Raw genomic sequence first — 15,018 nt, forward strand, 5'->3', positions numbered from 1 at the left:
GATGTTTAATTGATTGTTATTGTTTCATAATAGATGATATTTTCACATATCTAAATAATTTTAACTTTATTTTAACGAAAAATATGTAGTTAATTGTGTTTTTACTATTGTGTTTATAATTAAATAAATTAGTTTTAAATTATACTTTCAAAACAAAGTTAAAAAAAAATTCTTAATATGTGTGTAAAGAGATAAAATTTCATCTATTATCAAAGAAGGAGTGACTAAATCTGAAGTTTTTAGTGGATAGCTTGTTAGTTGTTATATTTATTTGGGTCAATTTGCTTAATAATTATAGTAGTACCATATATAAAGAATATAGCCATGCATCAAAAGTTATGTCAATTTAACACAAAATTAGATAACACTCTCTTTTTCCGCGAGTGAGAAATAATTAAAACACCGCTCAACATCATACTATACTATATTTTTCCAATATATAGAACAATACAATTATTTTATAACAACAACTATTATGAAGAAGATGAAAAAAAAGGCTAAAAAAATGAAAGCTTTGTAAAGAGTACACTATACCCTAAACTCAAACTATATACTCAAACTATATATCCTAAACTCAAACCCGAAACCCAAACCATATACACTAAACCCTAAACCCAAACCATATACCCTAAACCCAAACTATATACCCAAACACTAAACCTTAAACTCAAACCATATATCCTAAACCCAAATCTTAAACCCTAAACCTAGATCATATATCCTAAATCCAAATCATAAACCATAAACAATAAATCCAAACTCTAAACACTAAACCCAAACTATATACCCTAAACCTAAACTCTAAACCCAAACCATATACCAAAACCATATAGCCTAAACCCAAACTCTAAACCCAAACCATATACCAAAACCATATACCCTAAACCCAAACCCTAATCCTAAATCCTAAACCCAAATCTTTATCCATTTCATGACTATGCTATACATATTATGGTATGGAATACTCGACACACCCACAAATTTTGTATATATGAAATTCTCTAAAATTTTCTTAGAAAGAAAAATAATGAGTGGCGACAGTGTTGGAGAACATAACAATGTAACTGATCAAGTAGTGAGTAAGAAGAATCAGGAGGTAGAGAAAGAGATATAAATTACAAAAGAAGAGAAAAAAAAATTATCAGACTATATTGTAATTTAAAATAGTATGGATTCAAAATTGCGATTATGAAATATTATATAAAATTTATAAAATATATGTTTATTTTGAAATTTTCAAAACATATTATGTGTAGAAAAAAACTTATTTTTATTATATAAATAACAAAATTGTACAATTGTTTTTACAAATATTAAAAGGAATTAAAAATCGAAGGGAAAACCATATTTATAAAAGAAGAAAAAAGAAAAAAACTCATCCAAGGACAATATAGCAAATATTACATAAATATCATAGTCTTTGCTTTGCTATGTACATATGCTTTATTTAAATCTTACAATGTATATGTAATCAAATTTCCCTATTTATTTCTACTTTCACCCGTATATCACATGTCTGCACGTTAATCTTAGGATACGGGACAATGATGTTAGTAGTTACTTATGAAATAAATGCATACGAGAAAATGCAAAAGCATGACACGGAATTTTCTCCAGAGGTAAGTAATAGGTACAAAGAGATGGATTAACTAGTACTTCAAAGTAATGACATTGACAACGTTGCTTTCTTCATCTAGGTCCATTTCTTTCTATGTTAGAAACGCATGCAAACTTCATTCAAAAAGAAATGCAAAAAAGTATTAATTGTTCAAGGACAAATTTTATTCAAAAAAAAAGGATGATCGGTATATTTTTAATACCAACCCATATCATTAATTCAATTCCCTTCCATCCGTTTTGTTTGCTGACTATATCTGATTCCCAAAGGCATTTTCGATAATTGGTATTAAAACTGCTGGTGCACGGAGTTCACTACAGGTTTTGTGCGAGGTATGTTGGTCTTAAGATTGCGTAAAGGTTACTTTTGTCAATGGCTGGTTTAATCTGTTATTGTTGATTATTCGTTGCAAGACATTTTCGTTCTCTGGAAGGTTAAGATGAGCGTTGAGAATGTTCCCTTCTACTTCGGCATCTAATTCAATACATACGTAAATTCGCATGTTATACGGAACCCCACGATCATTCACTCACGACAATATTCAAAACTTATACAGTGCTGAACCAATTATCTGTCCTATGTTTCCCTATCATTATATGTTTCTATTTCAGCCGGAAGATAGGGATTGTCTTTATCTTACGAAAATTGAATACAAAATTCAGATGGATCAGAATGCAAGTATCTAACCTATATTTTTTTTTTCTCCTCGCAGGTTATTAATCGACAGGATTCAGAAAAAAAAAATTCCATAGGGTTTAATTAGTGTGTTGGTCCTTTCTTCACCGCAAAATAATGAGTAGTGGTCTGAGACTCAACGTAATTAATTTGTTCTTTGTGTTTTTCTAAATGCATGTTTTTAAAAAAGATTATACATTAAAAACATGTTAAATTTTAATTATAAGTGCATCATTTTAAAATTTCTGTAACTTCGAACATATAGATTCAGTACATGCAATCAACATGTATTTTTCTAAAACGGATAGAATACATTAATATATAGTAATCCTCGGAGACTCCAAGAAAATTAGTAACAGTCTGAAGTGACTCGATTGGCAAAATGGTTGAGTTTCATGTGAAGGTTCGATGGTTGATTTGTTTTTCCCTCTGATGCTATTTATAAGTTGACTTCAAAAATATTTCCCTAGTCTTTGCAAATTATGTGATTTGTTTTTGTCAACAATAAAGTGATATTATAAGAAAATCAATAAACTACAACTACAACCTCGTTTTTTCATATTTCAGATTGATATTCTTCATTATTTTCTTGCTACTAAACTACTTTTCCGGTGGGCTGGTGGTTGTAGGCTACCTAACATGCTATCGCTGTCTAATCGGTCATGTCAATAAAAAATGTTAAGTAGAACCGATAATCTTAGTTCAAATCGTCTTCTCTAGGAACAATGAATAGAAGATGAGAAATGATAGCATACAAAACCACACTTTCGGCAAAAACAACCTACACACTCGGTAACAAAGAACTCAACTTTTTATCACTGCCTCAATGACTACCTAATTGATCAGAAAGTAAAAAATGCAAAATCAGATACATCATCAGACGCTTTTTCTTTTGTTGGTTGTTTTGTCTTGTTGCCCTTGTTTTGCGCTTCTTGTCTCTATCATTGTCATCCTCTTCTAATCTCTAGGAAAATATTGGAAAGAAAAGAGCATTTTGATCCTCAAATCAAATATTGGTCACTAACTTTACTAAACCTCGTGTTACATTCTCTAGTTTTATTCAACTAAATTTGGAAATTTGGAATTCTCTTGTTTTTCTGAGGCAAAACCTATCCATTACAGAGCTTCGAGCCCAAGTAAAATGTAGTAAGCAAGTGTGATTGGTAGTGCAATAAGCATTCCAAACATTACCCTGCAATATCAACATTATTAATTATGGGCTTTAAAAGTTTCTCGTTATTTAATATAAAATACTTACCCTGTACTTAAGATTGCCGGATGAACATTATATTCTTTTGCAAACACGAATGGCACGATTCCTTGAGGCAATGCAGCCTACAAAGCGGTACCACAAAAACTCGTTTAGTGGTTTATTATAATGAAATTAGCAAAGATTATTTCAAATATATTTACTTGAACTATGGCCACACGTAATAGATCTCGACGTAATCCAATAGCCATGGCAGCAACGGCCATCACTGCTGGTCCTGTCAAGAACCTCACCGCCATTGCAAAAGTGGCAGTAGAGTTTCCACAAGCGATTAATCTAGGTTGCAATGCCATGAACAACCCTAGACCATTTGTGCAACCAATTGATAAATTTCCGTTCAACACACAATAAATGATGATAGGATATATCATGTAAATGCAATCTGCTAATCCAATAAATGATGATAGGATACATCATGTAATTGCAATATAAATCCAATAAATGATGATAGCATACACGTAAATGTGAATGTCATGAAAACTCCAGTTAACTTCCAGTTAGTATCGGGGACCACGACAACAATCAATAACACGAGCTATGTAACACAACGACTACTTATGTAATGTGACGTCTCGTCGTTGACCCTACGTGGATACTATCAACCAAAAAAAATGCAACATCTTGCATACCAAGTGAAGAAGATGGGACTCACCCAAACTGAACATTGCCATACCAAGGCCAGTATCAGAGAGGATTGAGATTGATTGCTGAATGATTTTAGGCGTTTCCACGTTCCAGCTTACATATTTCATCATTATACAATCATCACAAACCCGTTTGTAATCCCATAATAATAATGATAGTTAAGTATTTGTTTTATCATTGGTTATTTAGTTAATTACCGGAAAGCAACGAGAGCCCATATGAGACCAATGAGACTGGAGTAAGTGCTAGGGTTCCTGATCAGTTTCCTCCACACCATTATCAGTATCAACCTAGTCATCACAATCGTTGGCGGCATATGGTTTACTTGTCCAGTTTCCGCCGCTTCTCTAGGGTTTAGCTCCGCCATGGAGTTACACCGACTCTTCACTCTCTCAGACTCTTCTTCGCTGCCAAAGTCTATATTTCTCGGACCAGTAGTAGCTGTCGCTATAAGCAACTTCGTTTAAGATTTTGTGTCAATATAGTTCTATAAAAAGTTATATATGAAAAAAAAAACCTTTAGTTTCTGCGTTTTGAGGAGGATCAGGGACTATCATTCGGATCTCTTTTGCTCCCTGGTCGGATCCTCCGGTTTTTTCATTAGCTCTCTCTGAGACGGGTGACCCGTTGGAGCCCCATACGGACATGTGGAGCTCCTTAGCATCATGGTTATTTGACTTTCCTCCAGTATGATGGTTTCCTCTAAAGGAGGAGAACTCCGCATTCAGGGTTGAGTATGACCCGGAAGTACCCGGGTCATACCCTAACCCATGGGACGAAGCCGTACCACAACTCACCTCGAAGTCAGAAGGCCTAGGAGTTTGTCCCCTAGACGACTGACCAAAGTTTGAGAGACGGCCACCAGAAAACCCCATAACTGAACATAAGTCCGAGTGATTAAAGTTGGAACCTCTTGGACTCGTGTCAAGACTGTAGATCTCAGCTCCAGTGATATTCGACGGACGTGGAGTCATACTTGAACTGCATAAAGATCTCCGGGAAGCGTTTGACTTCCTCACCGTGACGTGTAACATCCCATCACCTCCTATCTCAGCGTCCGTTTCAAGTACGTCGTTGTTCCCGTCCAACGAAACGACGTCGGACTTGACTTTGAAAGAGACTATACAAGCAGCCGTCTCCGGGAACTGCTCCATGATCAGAATCTTAGCTCCTCGGTACTCGAACAAGAAGAGGAGAACCGTGTCCCAGATTACACACTGGAGAACGACCACCTGGACCATGAGCGAGGCTGAGTACTCTCCGTACATGGCGTTCAACAGAGGGATACCCATCACGAGCGTGTTGGGAAGCGTGGAGAGGGAGAAGATGGTGATGGTCCACTCGAGACTACCTGAGCGGGTGAAGTTAGCCCATAGGGTTAGGAGAGTTAGAATAATTAGTTTCTGAAGAGTGTCGGCGGCGATGAAGCGGAGGTTCATGGCGTAAGGGTTGGTGGTGGAGATGAAGTGGAAGGAGAGGAGAGGGACGGCGAATATGGCGACGAAGCGGTTGATTCCCGAGCATTGGTCCGGTGAGAAGATTTTCCACCAACGGACGGAGCCGTAGGCGAGGATCATGGCTACGTAGAGTGGTATCACCGCCGTGAGCACCGTGTAGAGGTCGTGCCATGTGATCATCATTATCGTCGGATAAAACTATTTTGTAACCCTTTTCCAACTACCTGACGTTTCTGAAAAATACATAACATAGATTTCCTTTAATATATAGTTATATATGGAATTGTGTTTGAAATAGGCTACGTATGAGGAGTTATGAATTTGTTTTGAAATTCGGTTAGAATGGATTGTGTAAACTTGGTGGAGTATTAAAAGCATGTTTGTGACAAATTTCTTATTTGGTTAAACATGTTACTTTATATTTTTATATGTAAATACTTTGGTTTTTTTTCTTGACATCATGTATATTTGTATTTGAAAAAATGTTAACATGTTTTAAAAGTTACGTTTATAATGTATAAAGCTACTAATAATGTTTTTAAAGTTCTAACTATGGTTTATCATATAGTGACTTGGCCATATGGCCCATATCTAGCTTATCATATGTTCAACCCCAAATTTCCACTGTGTGATAGAATGAATGATTTGTATGAACAGGTTTGTCAACCTCAAAAAAATTAGCAAGAAAAGAGGCGTGCTATATTGACTTAACCGAGATAATAACTATATGATCTTGTTTTCTCAGCTATAACTATTTAAGTTGGATAAGCAAAGGTTCAGTTTGTATTATTTGAAAGTGTTGACAATGGGTAATGCCTTGGTGGTGATTTATATACGTGACTAAAAGGAGTTGATTGCTAAAGAAAGGGAGTGCAGTTTTCGCCAAACTTGGTTGATCTAACTTATTCTTTTTTTTATTGCACGGTAGGACTCTTTTAGGAAGCGAGGAAATGTTTTTGTTGAATGTCCCAATATTTTTGAAAATCAACAGGAGACTAGAGATGATTAACCCCGATCTTTTAACGGAGATTCTTAGTTTCGGATATGAAATGGTTTTTATTTCTTTTTAGATTTTAATTAAGAAAAGCTAAAAACCTTTTATTAAATAAGAGATATAAGAGTTATTTTTTATTTAAAAATATAAAAAATGTCAAAATCATAAATTAAAAACTCCGGCTAAGAAATCAAGATTAATCATGTTCTCGTAGTCTGATGACTTAATCCTCAATGCCACCAGGCTCACTATTGGCGAAGTCCACTCCTAGATAGCAAAAACTCATACTAAAGCATACATCTTGAGATTCTTGACCAAATCAATATAAGTTTTTTGTTCATCAAAAGAACACATAAAAAAGAAAATGACAAAAAGTTAAATACAAAATTAAAAGACCATTCTATCCTTATTTGATAGATATATGAATATTTTATAGATATGCAAACATAAATAATTATTTAAATAAAAAGTATTTTAATTTTTTTGAATAAAACGTTTTTAGTTCGATTTTTTATATTTTTCTTTCGATTTTCCAAGATTTTAATTTGAAATCTGAAAACTATTATGAAATTTTTTATTTTATTTTGAATTTTAATTTATTTATTTTTAAATCATAAACCCTATCCCCCTACAAAAAAAGAAAATTTCACCTCTAAAATCTAAATTTCAAATATAAATTAGTTAACTCTATAAATATATATGTTTATTTATCTTTTTAATAAAACAAATTGGTCATTTTGACCTTTGTATAATATATGATAAAAAAATTAGTGTTATAGTGTGGAATTTCTCTATCAATAATGGAGAAAGATATAGGAATGGTAAATTACAAATGTATTTATTGTACATTAATTAGTTTTTTTTCCAATTTTACATGAATAACAAAGAAAAATTAATTATGGAGGACTAATATTTTTTTTACTGTCTTTGGTTTTACCTTTTTACACTTTTACATGAATAATACATAACCTAGTATAAATAAATATGAAGTAAGAGATGTTCTAACACAATTTTATATCTCATTCCATTTTTTAAGTTTACGCCATAAATAAAGTAATCAAATTTTTGTTTACTCACTATTCTATTATGGAGTAAATAATAAAGTATAATTGAAGCATTCTACAAGTACTTTTTTGTAGATTGGAGAAACTAGGGGTGGGCACTTTACCCGATATCCGAAGCCGCATCCGAATCTGATCCGAAAAACCCAAACCAAAATCCAAATCGAAATAACAAAATATCCGAATGGGTATTGATTTTGGAGAGATTGGATATCCGAACCCGAATGAATATCCGAAGATAACCGAACATATATATACTTACCCTTATATTCTAGTTTTCATCTCTCATTTTATTTAAAATATTTATATTTTGATGTCACACATATTTTAAAATTATATAATATGCAATATATTGATGTCACATATACTTTAAAATTATATAATATACATATAATTACGGAAAAAAAATATTTGATATTCACTTAAAATGAATATCAAGCTTTTTGTTTCATGTATTAACAAAAGTTACATCCAAATTCTAAAAATAATAACCAAATAGATGTCTATTTATTTTGAAATTTACCTCCAAATCTATTAATAATTCAATCTATTAAAAAAATAAAAAGTCAGTTAACCGAAAACTAAATTTTTAAATACAAGAACCTTATAAAATGAAAAAAAAATAATTTATTTTTCTTCAAAATCTAAATATCCGAACCCGACCCGAAATAATCGAACCCAAACTAAAAATACCCGAATCCGACCCGAAGTTCAGAAATACCCGAACAGATATTATACTCTTATACCGAAATACCCGAAAATCCGAAATACCCGATCTAAACCCGAACGGTATCTGAACGGCCACCCTTAGGAGAAACTAATCCGCTCTAATGGGCCTGGGCTGCGTAAAAGTCCAAGTTCCAGTTTGTTTTCTCTTTCCATTTCCGCAAATATAGCACTTATTGAGTTATCGGTATACATAGAATGCAATTACTCTTTTTTTTGCAATTATTCTTTTTTTTTTTGTAAACTATTCTTTCTTCTATACTAGTTCCAGTTTGTTTTCTCTTTCGATGTGAATTCAGAACTTTCTAGCATTTCCACGACCACGACGATGGATATGTTATAGAAGGCTCTGAGATGTACAAAAAAAGGGGCTCTGAGACTAAATCACAATTGCTTCTTCTTTTATTTGGCGATGATCAGTCTCCCCGGACCTTTGAGAAGATCAAAGATTCTTAGTTTATTCTACTCTTATCTTTTGTTACGTAGAAGTGGTCAATACTGGAACCGATTCTATAAACTTATAAGACGACAGGAATATTAAAAGTTGTTGTCCACAAGTTGGCATAATACCACTCCATATCCAAGATCTTATCAATCAACTTTTTCTCTAAATATGCCGCAGGCCTTCATTCAAGTAGCTTCACACATAGCCACCAGTTTTTCCAATTATATTATATATTTTTTTCGTCTTCCAGTTATATTTGAAGGCGTTGCAAGTTTAACAACTTAAGAATTATATTATTTTCTTTTCGTTAATTTATAATTTAATTATCAAAGCCAAAGAAGGAAGGAATAAAGCGGGTACCAAAATCAAACAGAAATCTTTTATATTTAAAATTTTATTGACGCCTAAAAGTGTTATTCAGTTATTCCAAATTCGGCACACTTTCATCCATGCCGAAATCAATCTAATTATATACCTAATGTAGAGACATTTTTTATGTCCATTTATAGGCATAACCGCATAAATACAAAAAAAATCTCAAAATCCTGATATAACGAAATCAAATAAAAAACTCCCCATACGGCCATACCTACCTAAGAACATGAGTATTGGTGTCCTTTGAGGCATTCCTTAAACGGGACGAGGACCACGAAATACAAAAATCGAGGAGAAAAAAGGAAGAAAATCCATTATATAAGAATATCTCTTGTCTAATCCCGAACAAAAAAAAAGTTAAGGGACTTCCTTAATTAAGGGACTTGTGCAAGTCCCACCAATGCATATGCCCTAAGGCCTTGTTTAATTTCCTGCACACAGCAACAATTATTTTACTGTCAATTGTTTTTTGCCTTTATATTTTATTTGTTAATTGTGATTTATATATATATATATATATATATACACTGTATTACATTTTGAAGATTTTCTCTTTATTAAAAATATTATATGGAGTAATTCTTGAGGCCACAAAATGGAAAAAGAAAAGGTCTTTGCGAAAGAAAAAAACATTAGCTTCCAATGTTTCGCAGTTAACCTGAAACCAAAAAAATGGATTACTAAATTAAAAAAGTATCAAGAGCCGTGTGCTGTGTACAGTTTAGATGTTAAAATCTTTAATTCGTAAATCAATTCATAAGGTATGAGTATGACGAAGAAAAGTCTACAAGCCATTTTTAAGTCTACAAAAACATGTAGTATTATATTAAGAAAAATCAAGAAACCTAATCTTTATCGAACTGATAAAATCTCACACGGAATCCATGTTATGTAACAACTAGCAAAGACTGATTGTTTGTTGACAATTGAGATAATATCAACTATCCTTAAAACAAAACTTATGCAAGTTTTTATATAAAATAGCTACAAACCTTTGATTAGTGCTGGCTGACACATGCTCTATGTACAAACTTATCAATCAATAGGATACGGATCACAACTGCAAAGCAAATAATCTCCTATTTTAAAAATATTTCAAATTCAAAACCCAAATAAATTACAAACATACGTAACCACTCCAACTCATAGATAAAGACATTACAAGAAAATATTATATAACCCTTCCCCAAATCTGATCCGTCCAAGAGGTTGCCACTCTCCGTCTATAAATTAGAAAGGGGATACGAACCCGTAAGCATCAAGTCTACCAAAGCACTTTCGTTGGCAAATATAGAGATGGCACAGTCTTCTCTACTAGGAGAACTTGAGGTTGAAGTTGAGATCAAATCTCCGGCGGCGAAGTTCTACCACATGTACGCCGGAAGACCACATCATGTGGCCAAAGCCACTCCACGCAATGTGCAGGCATGTGATCTGCACGACGGAGAGTGGGGCGAAGTTGGCAGTATTATCTTTTGGAACTACATTCATGGTATTTAATGCCACACTATAATCTATAATCTCTAGTAGATATTTGTGAATACATGCATAATTGGACATAGAGCCGGTCCTAAAATTCATAGGGTTTGAAACAATTAGACTTTCAGTAATCATTTGGAGGTCGAAACGAATGTTTCATTTTGCTATGCCCAAAAACCGACTCTAAATTTGTGCAACAAGATATAAGATTTTGATCGGTAATTAACGTTTTGGATGTAGATGGACAAGCCAAGGTGGCGAAGGAGAGGATCGAAGCGGTGGAACCTGAGAAGAAACTGGTGAAGTTTAGGGTTTTAGAGGGAGATCTGATGGAAGAGTTCAAGAGCTTTTTGATTACGATCCAAGTTAACCCTAAGCAAGGAGGAAACGAAAGTATTGTGAAGTGGCACTTCGAGTATGAGAAGATTGATGAGAACGTGTCTCACCCTGAGACTTTGCTCCCTTTCTTTGCGGAGATGATCAAAGATATCGACGAACACCTCTTGTCCGAGGCATAGAGGAGAAATTAATGTTATTTTCTCCATGCGTTTTATATAAAGTTCATGTCTGTCTCAATAAAGATTAAGATAAAATGTCCGCATGTTATAGTGTTATAAATGTATTGAGTTGATGTTATGTTTTATGTTGTAAGTTGCAAATATGAAACTTCTGAGTGTATGATGTGATTATAATATTTATAATAAAAGCGAGTATCATACTTTTTTTTTGAAAATTAAAAGCGAGTATCATACTTGCTTGCTTGTCTTTCTCTTTGCTTTGAGATCGAGATAATGTCAAACGTACGTACCCTATAATATCCCGGTTTTCGAAATGTCATGGTGTATGTAGAGAAATTCGGAAAATGATTTTGCTACATATATTATCGTTAGCTAGCACTTTTGAGCTAGAATGATTTAAGAACTGTAATTTACTGAACAACTATTATTAAAACCATGTAAATAAGACTAAAACATGATAATGTAACGATGTAATTCGAAACCAATAGATGCTTAAAATATTCCAAAATATATATTTTGGCTTCGAGAAGTGTACATATCAGCCGCTGGATGAGAATGTAGCTTGTTATGTCTTCAATCCATAAAATCGATATCCATTAACTAAAAAGAAAATTTAAGTGTATGGATCAAGACTGGTTCTTAGTAGACAACTTCAACAATTTCTAGAAAAACATACAATCTTTTTAAAATGGTAACAACCCTTGATTATTATAAACCAACATGCCAGCTAGTATGATGAAGAGTCTGCTCGCTGACATTTGCTTGATATATTTTTTAGAAATTTTCTGGACTTTAACTGTTTATCCATTCATAATACCCTAGTCATAGTCATTTATATGATATATACTTTTTTTTTTCTTTTACAAAAGTCAAAACTGAAACTTATCGGTAGATGACTTTCCCGTATATTTTGTATGTGTTTTAAATGTATGTCTCGGTATTGTGCTTTATCTCTAGATTCAGACAAGATGTCAGCGAGTGCAAATGATAGTGGATGTTTCGTTTATTTCGATATGTTTTGGGATCCGCCACTGGAGTTTTTCCTTTGTGAATCAACCGCCGAGAGTAAATATACTTAATAAATTAAGTTGTATACTAGCTATTTGATTTAAAAAATATTACTATTATTTTATGTCGGCGCCATTAGTGTATATCAACAATCTAACGTAAGAAGCCATCTCTCTTTTCTCGAATATGGTAAAATATTAAGACAAGACAAGACAACACGAGATCTCAAATTGTAGAGCCATGGCGAGCGTTCAGACTCTCGACCTGGAGATCCAAGTTAACATGACGGCCGATAGATTTTTCAACACTTTCAAGAAGAAAGAAGGAAATTTCACAGACAAGACAGAGGCAGTTTCTGTTCATCGTGACGATCCCAAATCCAACTCCTCGATTCAGATCTGGAACTTCATCGTAGGTATGTAATTACATAACTTTTTTTTCGGATTCTTGAAAAAAGGAGTTCCTCTTCTTTATCAACTTCTTGTATTTTCATTGATTACTTTTGGATTTATTATAGATGGAAAGATGGAGCAGATTAAGGAGAAGATAGAGGTTGATGAAGAGAACAAGTCGGTTTCTTTCTTAGCTATTGAAGGAGATGTGTTGGAGCAGTACAAGAGCTACAAGATAACACTTGACGTTGTTCCTAGAGATGCTGGAGTTTGTATTGCCAAGTGGAAATGGGAGTACGAGAAGCTCAACGACGACGTTCCTCCCCCTACCAAATACATTGCTTTCGTTGCAGATTACACGCGTGACCTCGAGACTAGGTTGTTGTCTGAATCATAAATTAACTCATCAACGTCGTCTTTGAGTTTCCTTCTTAAAACAAATGAAATCTTATAGTCCCCTGTTTTGGTTCTTTGGACTTGTTTACAGTCTATTTGTAGTTAGAATGTGTTGGTGCAATCTCTACATGCACGAATCCAAATCAAGACATCAGTTTCTACTATTATCGAAAAGTTTTTGTAGATGGCTCTACTTTTAGTTATTTTTGTTTGATAGCCTTTTGTGCGGAGACACGTCACTGAATCAAATACCCACAATCATAGAGTACAAGAATCTTTTTTAGTTGCTATCAGCAAGTTGGTAGGATTCCTTCACTTAAGGACCATATATATTCCAACATTCCACAACTCTCATGTTATGAAATGATTATTCCAACTTGAAGTTTTAACAAATTGTCAGCAATTATCTTGTGGTAGATTTCATTTCCATATATGTTTTAAGGTGTCGAAGGTTTAACCACTTAAAAGAACAATGTCCTAACTATATAAAATTCAAACATATAAACATACCACTAAACTATGAGGAAGTTACAAATAGAAGCATGCGTTACCAAATGCTAATCTCAAAGTATTTAAAGTCCTAGATGATAGATAATTCGACAATACTTAAATAATTAAGTGATATATGAGTATGTGCAATTATTCAGATTTAAAGGATACAAAAATGCCATCATCAGAAAATAAACATAATTAAGTCAATCAATCTACCGCCTTTTGACAGTTGATCACTCCTTTCTCTATATAAGGAGCTAAGAACTCTAAAGGTACTCATCACTAACTCATTCTCATTCTATAAGTAATCCAGAGAAGTATTTGCCCATCTGTAAGAAATGGCACAAGCGATCGATGTTGAAGCCTTCTCTACAAGGAGAGATTGAGGCAGACGTTGAGATCAAAGCTCCAGCCACGAAGTTCTATCACATGTTCGCAGTGAGACCACAAGACTTGCCTAAAGCCAGTCCTGAAAACCTCAAGGGATGTCGTGTGGAAGAGGGAGATACGGGCAAAGTTGGCACTCTCCTCACCTGGAACTATGTCCAGGGTAAGCAAAACTTTTATATATATATATATATATATATATATATATATATATATATCATTTTCTTTACGGTGGAAGATTTGATAAAAATGTGCTGTGGTTGCAGATGGCAAGCCAATGGTGGCCTATCAGAGGATCGAGGCAGTGGAACCGAAGAACAATATGATAAAGTATAGAGTACTAGAGGGAGATATGATGAAAGAGTTCAAGAGCTTCCTATGCACTATCCAGGTGACCCCGAAGCAAGGAGGATCTGGAGGTGTGGTGAAATGGCGCATGGAATACGAGAGGATTGACGAAAACGTGGCTCCCCCGGAGTCTCTGCTCCGAGTGGCTGTCAAAACGACCAAAGAAACCGAACAAATGCTTTTGTCTAATGAGTAGATACTCATTGAATATCTATATACGTATCTATCTTTATGTATTTGGGTGTTTTATAACAATAATGTACTCTCTAGATCTAAAGAGATGTGATATGAAAGTGTTACGAGATATATCTATCTAGTTAAATAAAACTATATCTTTATGCTTTTTGGGTGTTTTGTATACATCAAAGATGTCTTGATGAAATCCTGCTCTCTCTCTAGATTTCAAATAAGGAGTGTGTTAAATGTCTGGCATTGCATAGTTCTATCCCCTTTTATACACGTTAACTAAATGGATAAATAGGTGGCTAACTGAAAACAGTTATGAAATCTAGCAATATCTATACTTTACGAGAAATATTAAATCAAAACTACCTATATAATAAATGGATATAATATTATTGTTTGATTATCAAAAAAAAGAAGAAAAGATTAGTACTCTCACGATATACTGAATCAGCGAATTGAAGTGGTATAACAGGCCTTGGATAAGTGTCGGTTCTGACTTTTTGAAAAAGAAAAATAAATCACACCAAGCAAATGTCAGCGAGCAGA

The 15,018-nt window shown here is 33.7% G+C and overlaps 4 protein-coding genes across 4 annotated transcripts; 3 read left to right on the forward strand and 1 right to left on the reverse strand.

Moving 5' to 3' along the window:
- Positions 1–3,205: 3,205 nt before the first annotated feature.
- LOC108819741 (auxin efflux carrier component 7-like) lies at positions 3,206–5,888 on the reverse strand. The gene is made up of 6 exons (XM_018592783.2): positions 4,726–5,888; positions 4,406–4,655; positions 4,216–4,301; positions 3,707–3,864; positions 3,552–3,628; positions 3,206–3,485 (listed from the first exon to the last, which is right to left on the reverse strand). Exons 1-6 carry the CDS (start codon positions 5,846–5,848, stop codon positions 3,410–3,412), a joined length of 1,770 nt encoding a protein of 589 aa, XP_018448285.2. The 5' UTR covers positions 5,849–5,888; the 3' UTR covers positions 3,206–3,409.
- A 4,579-nt stretch (positions 5,889–10,467) lies between these two features.
- LOC108819228 (MLP-like protein 31) lies at positions 10,468–11,463 on the forward strand. Its single transcript, XM_018592226.2, has 2 exons — positions 10,468–10,758; positions 10,986–11,463. The coding sequence occupies exons 1-2, from the start codon at positions 10,563–10,565 to the stop codon at positions 11,261–11,263; spliced, it is 474 nt and encodes a 157-aa protein (XP_018447728.1). The 5' UTR covers positions 10,468–10,562; the 3' UTR covers positions 11,264–11,463.
- A 974-nt stretch (positions 11,464–12,437) lies between these two features.
- On the forward strand, positions 12,438–13,262 carry LOC108819229 (MLP-like protein 34). The gene is made up of 2 exons (XM_018592227.2): positions 12,438–12,686; positions 12,789–13,262. Exons 1-2 carry the CDS (start codon positions 12,512–12,514, stop codon positions 13,058–13,060), a joined length of 447 nt encoding a protein of 148 aa, XP_018447729.1. The 5' UTR covers positions 12,438–12,511; the 3' UTR covers positions 13,061–13,262.
- Positions 13,263–13,821: 559 nt separating this feature from the next.
- LOC108819227 (MLP-like protein 31) lies at positions 13,822–14,629 on the forward strand. The gene is made up of 2 exons (XM_018592225.2): positions 13,822–14,101; positions 14,205–14,629. The coding sequence occupies exons 1-2, from the start codon at positions 13,906–13,908 to the stop codon at positions 14,480–14,482; spliced, it is 474 nt and encodes a 157-aa protein (XP_018447727.2). The 5' UTR covers positions 13,822–13,905; the 3' UTR covers positions 14,483–14,629.
- The last annotated feature ends 389 nt before the right edge of the window (positions 14,630–15,018 follow it).

This window comes from Raphanus sativus, chromosome 8, assembly GCF_000801105.2.
Source record: "Raphanus sativus cultivar WK10039 chromosome 8, ASM80110v3, whole genome shotgun sequence".
Lineage (NCBI taxonomy): Eukaryota > Viridiplantae > Streptophyta > Magnoliopsida > Brassicales > Brassicaceae > Raphanus > Raphanus sativus.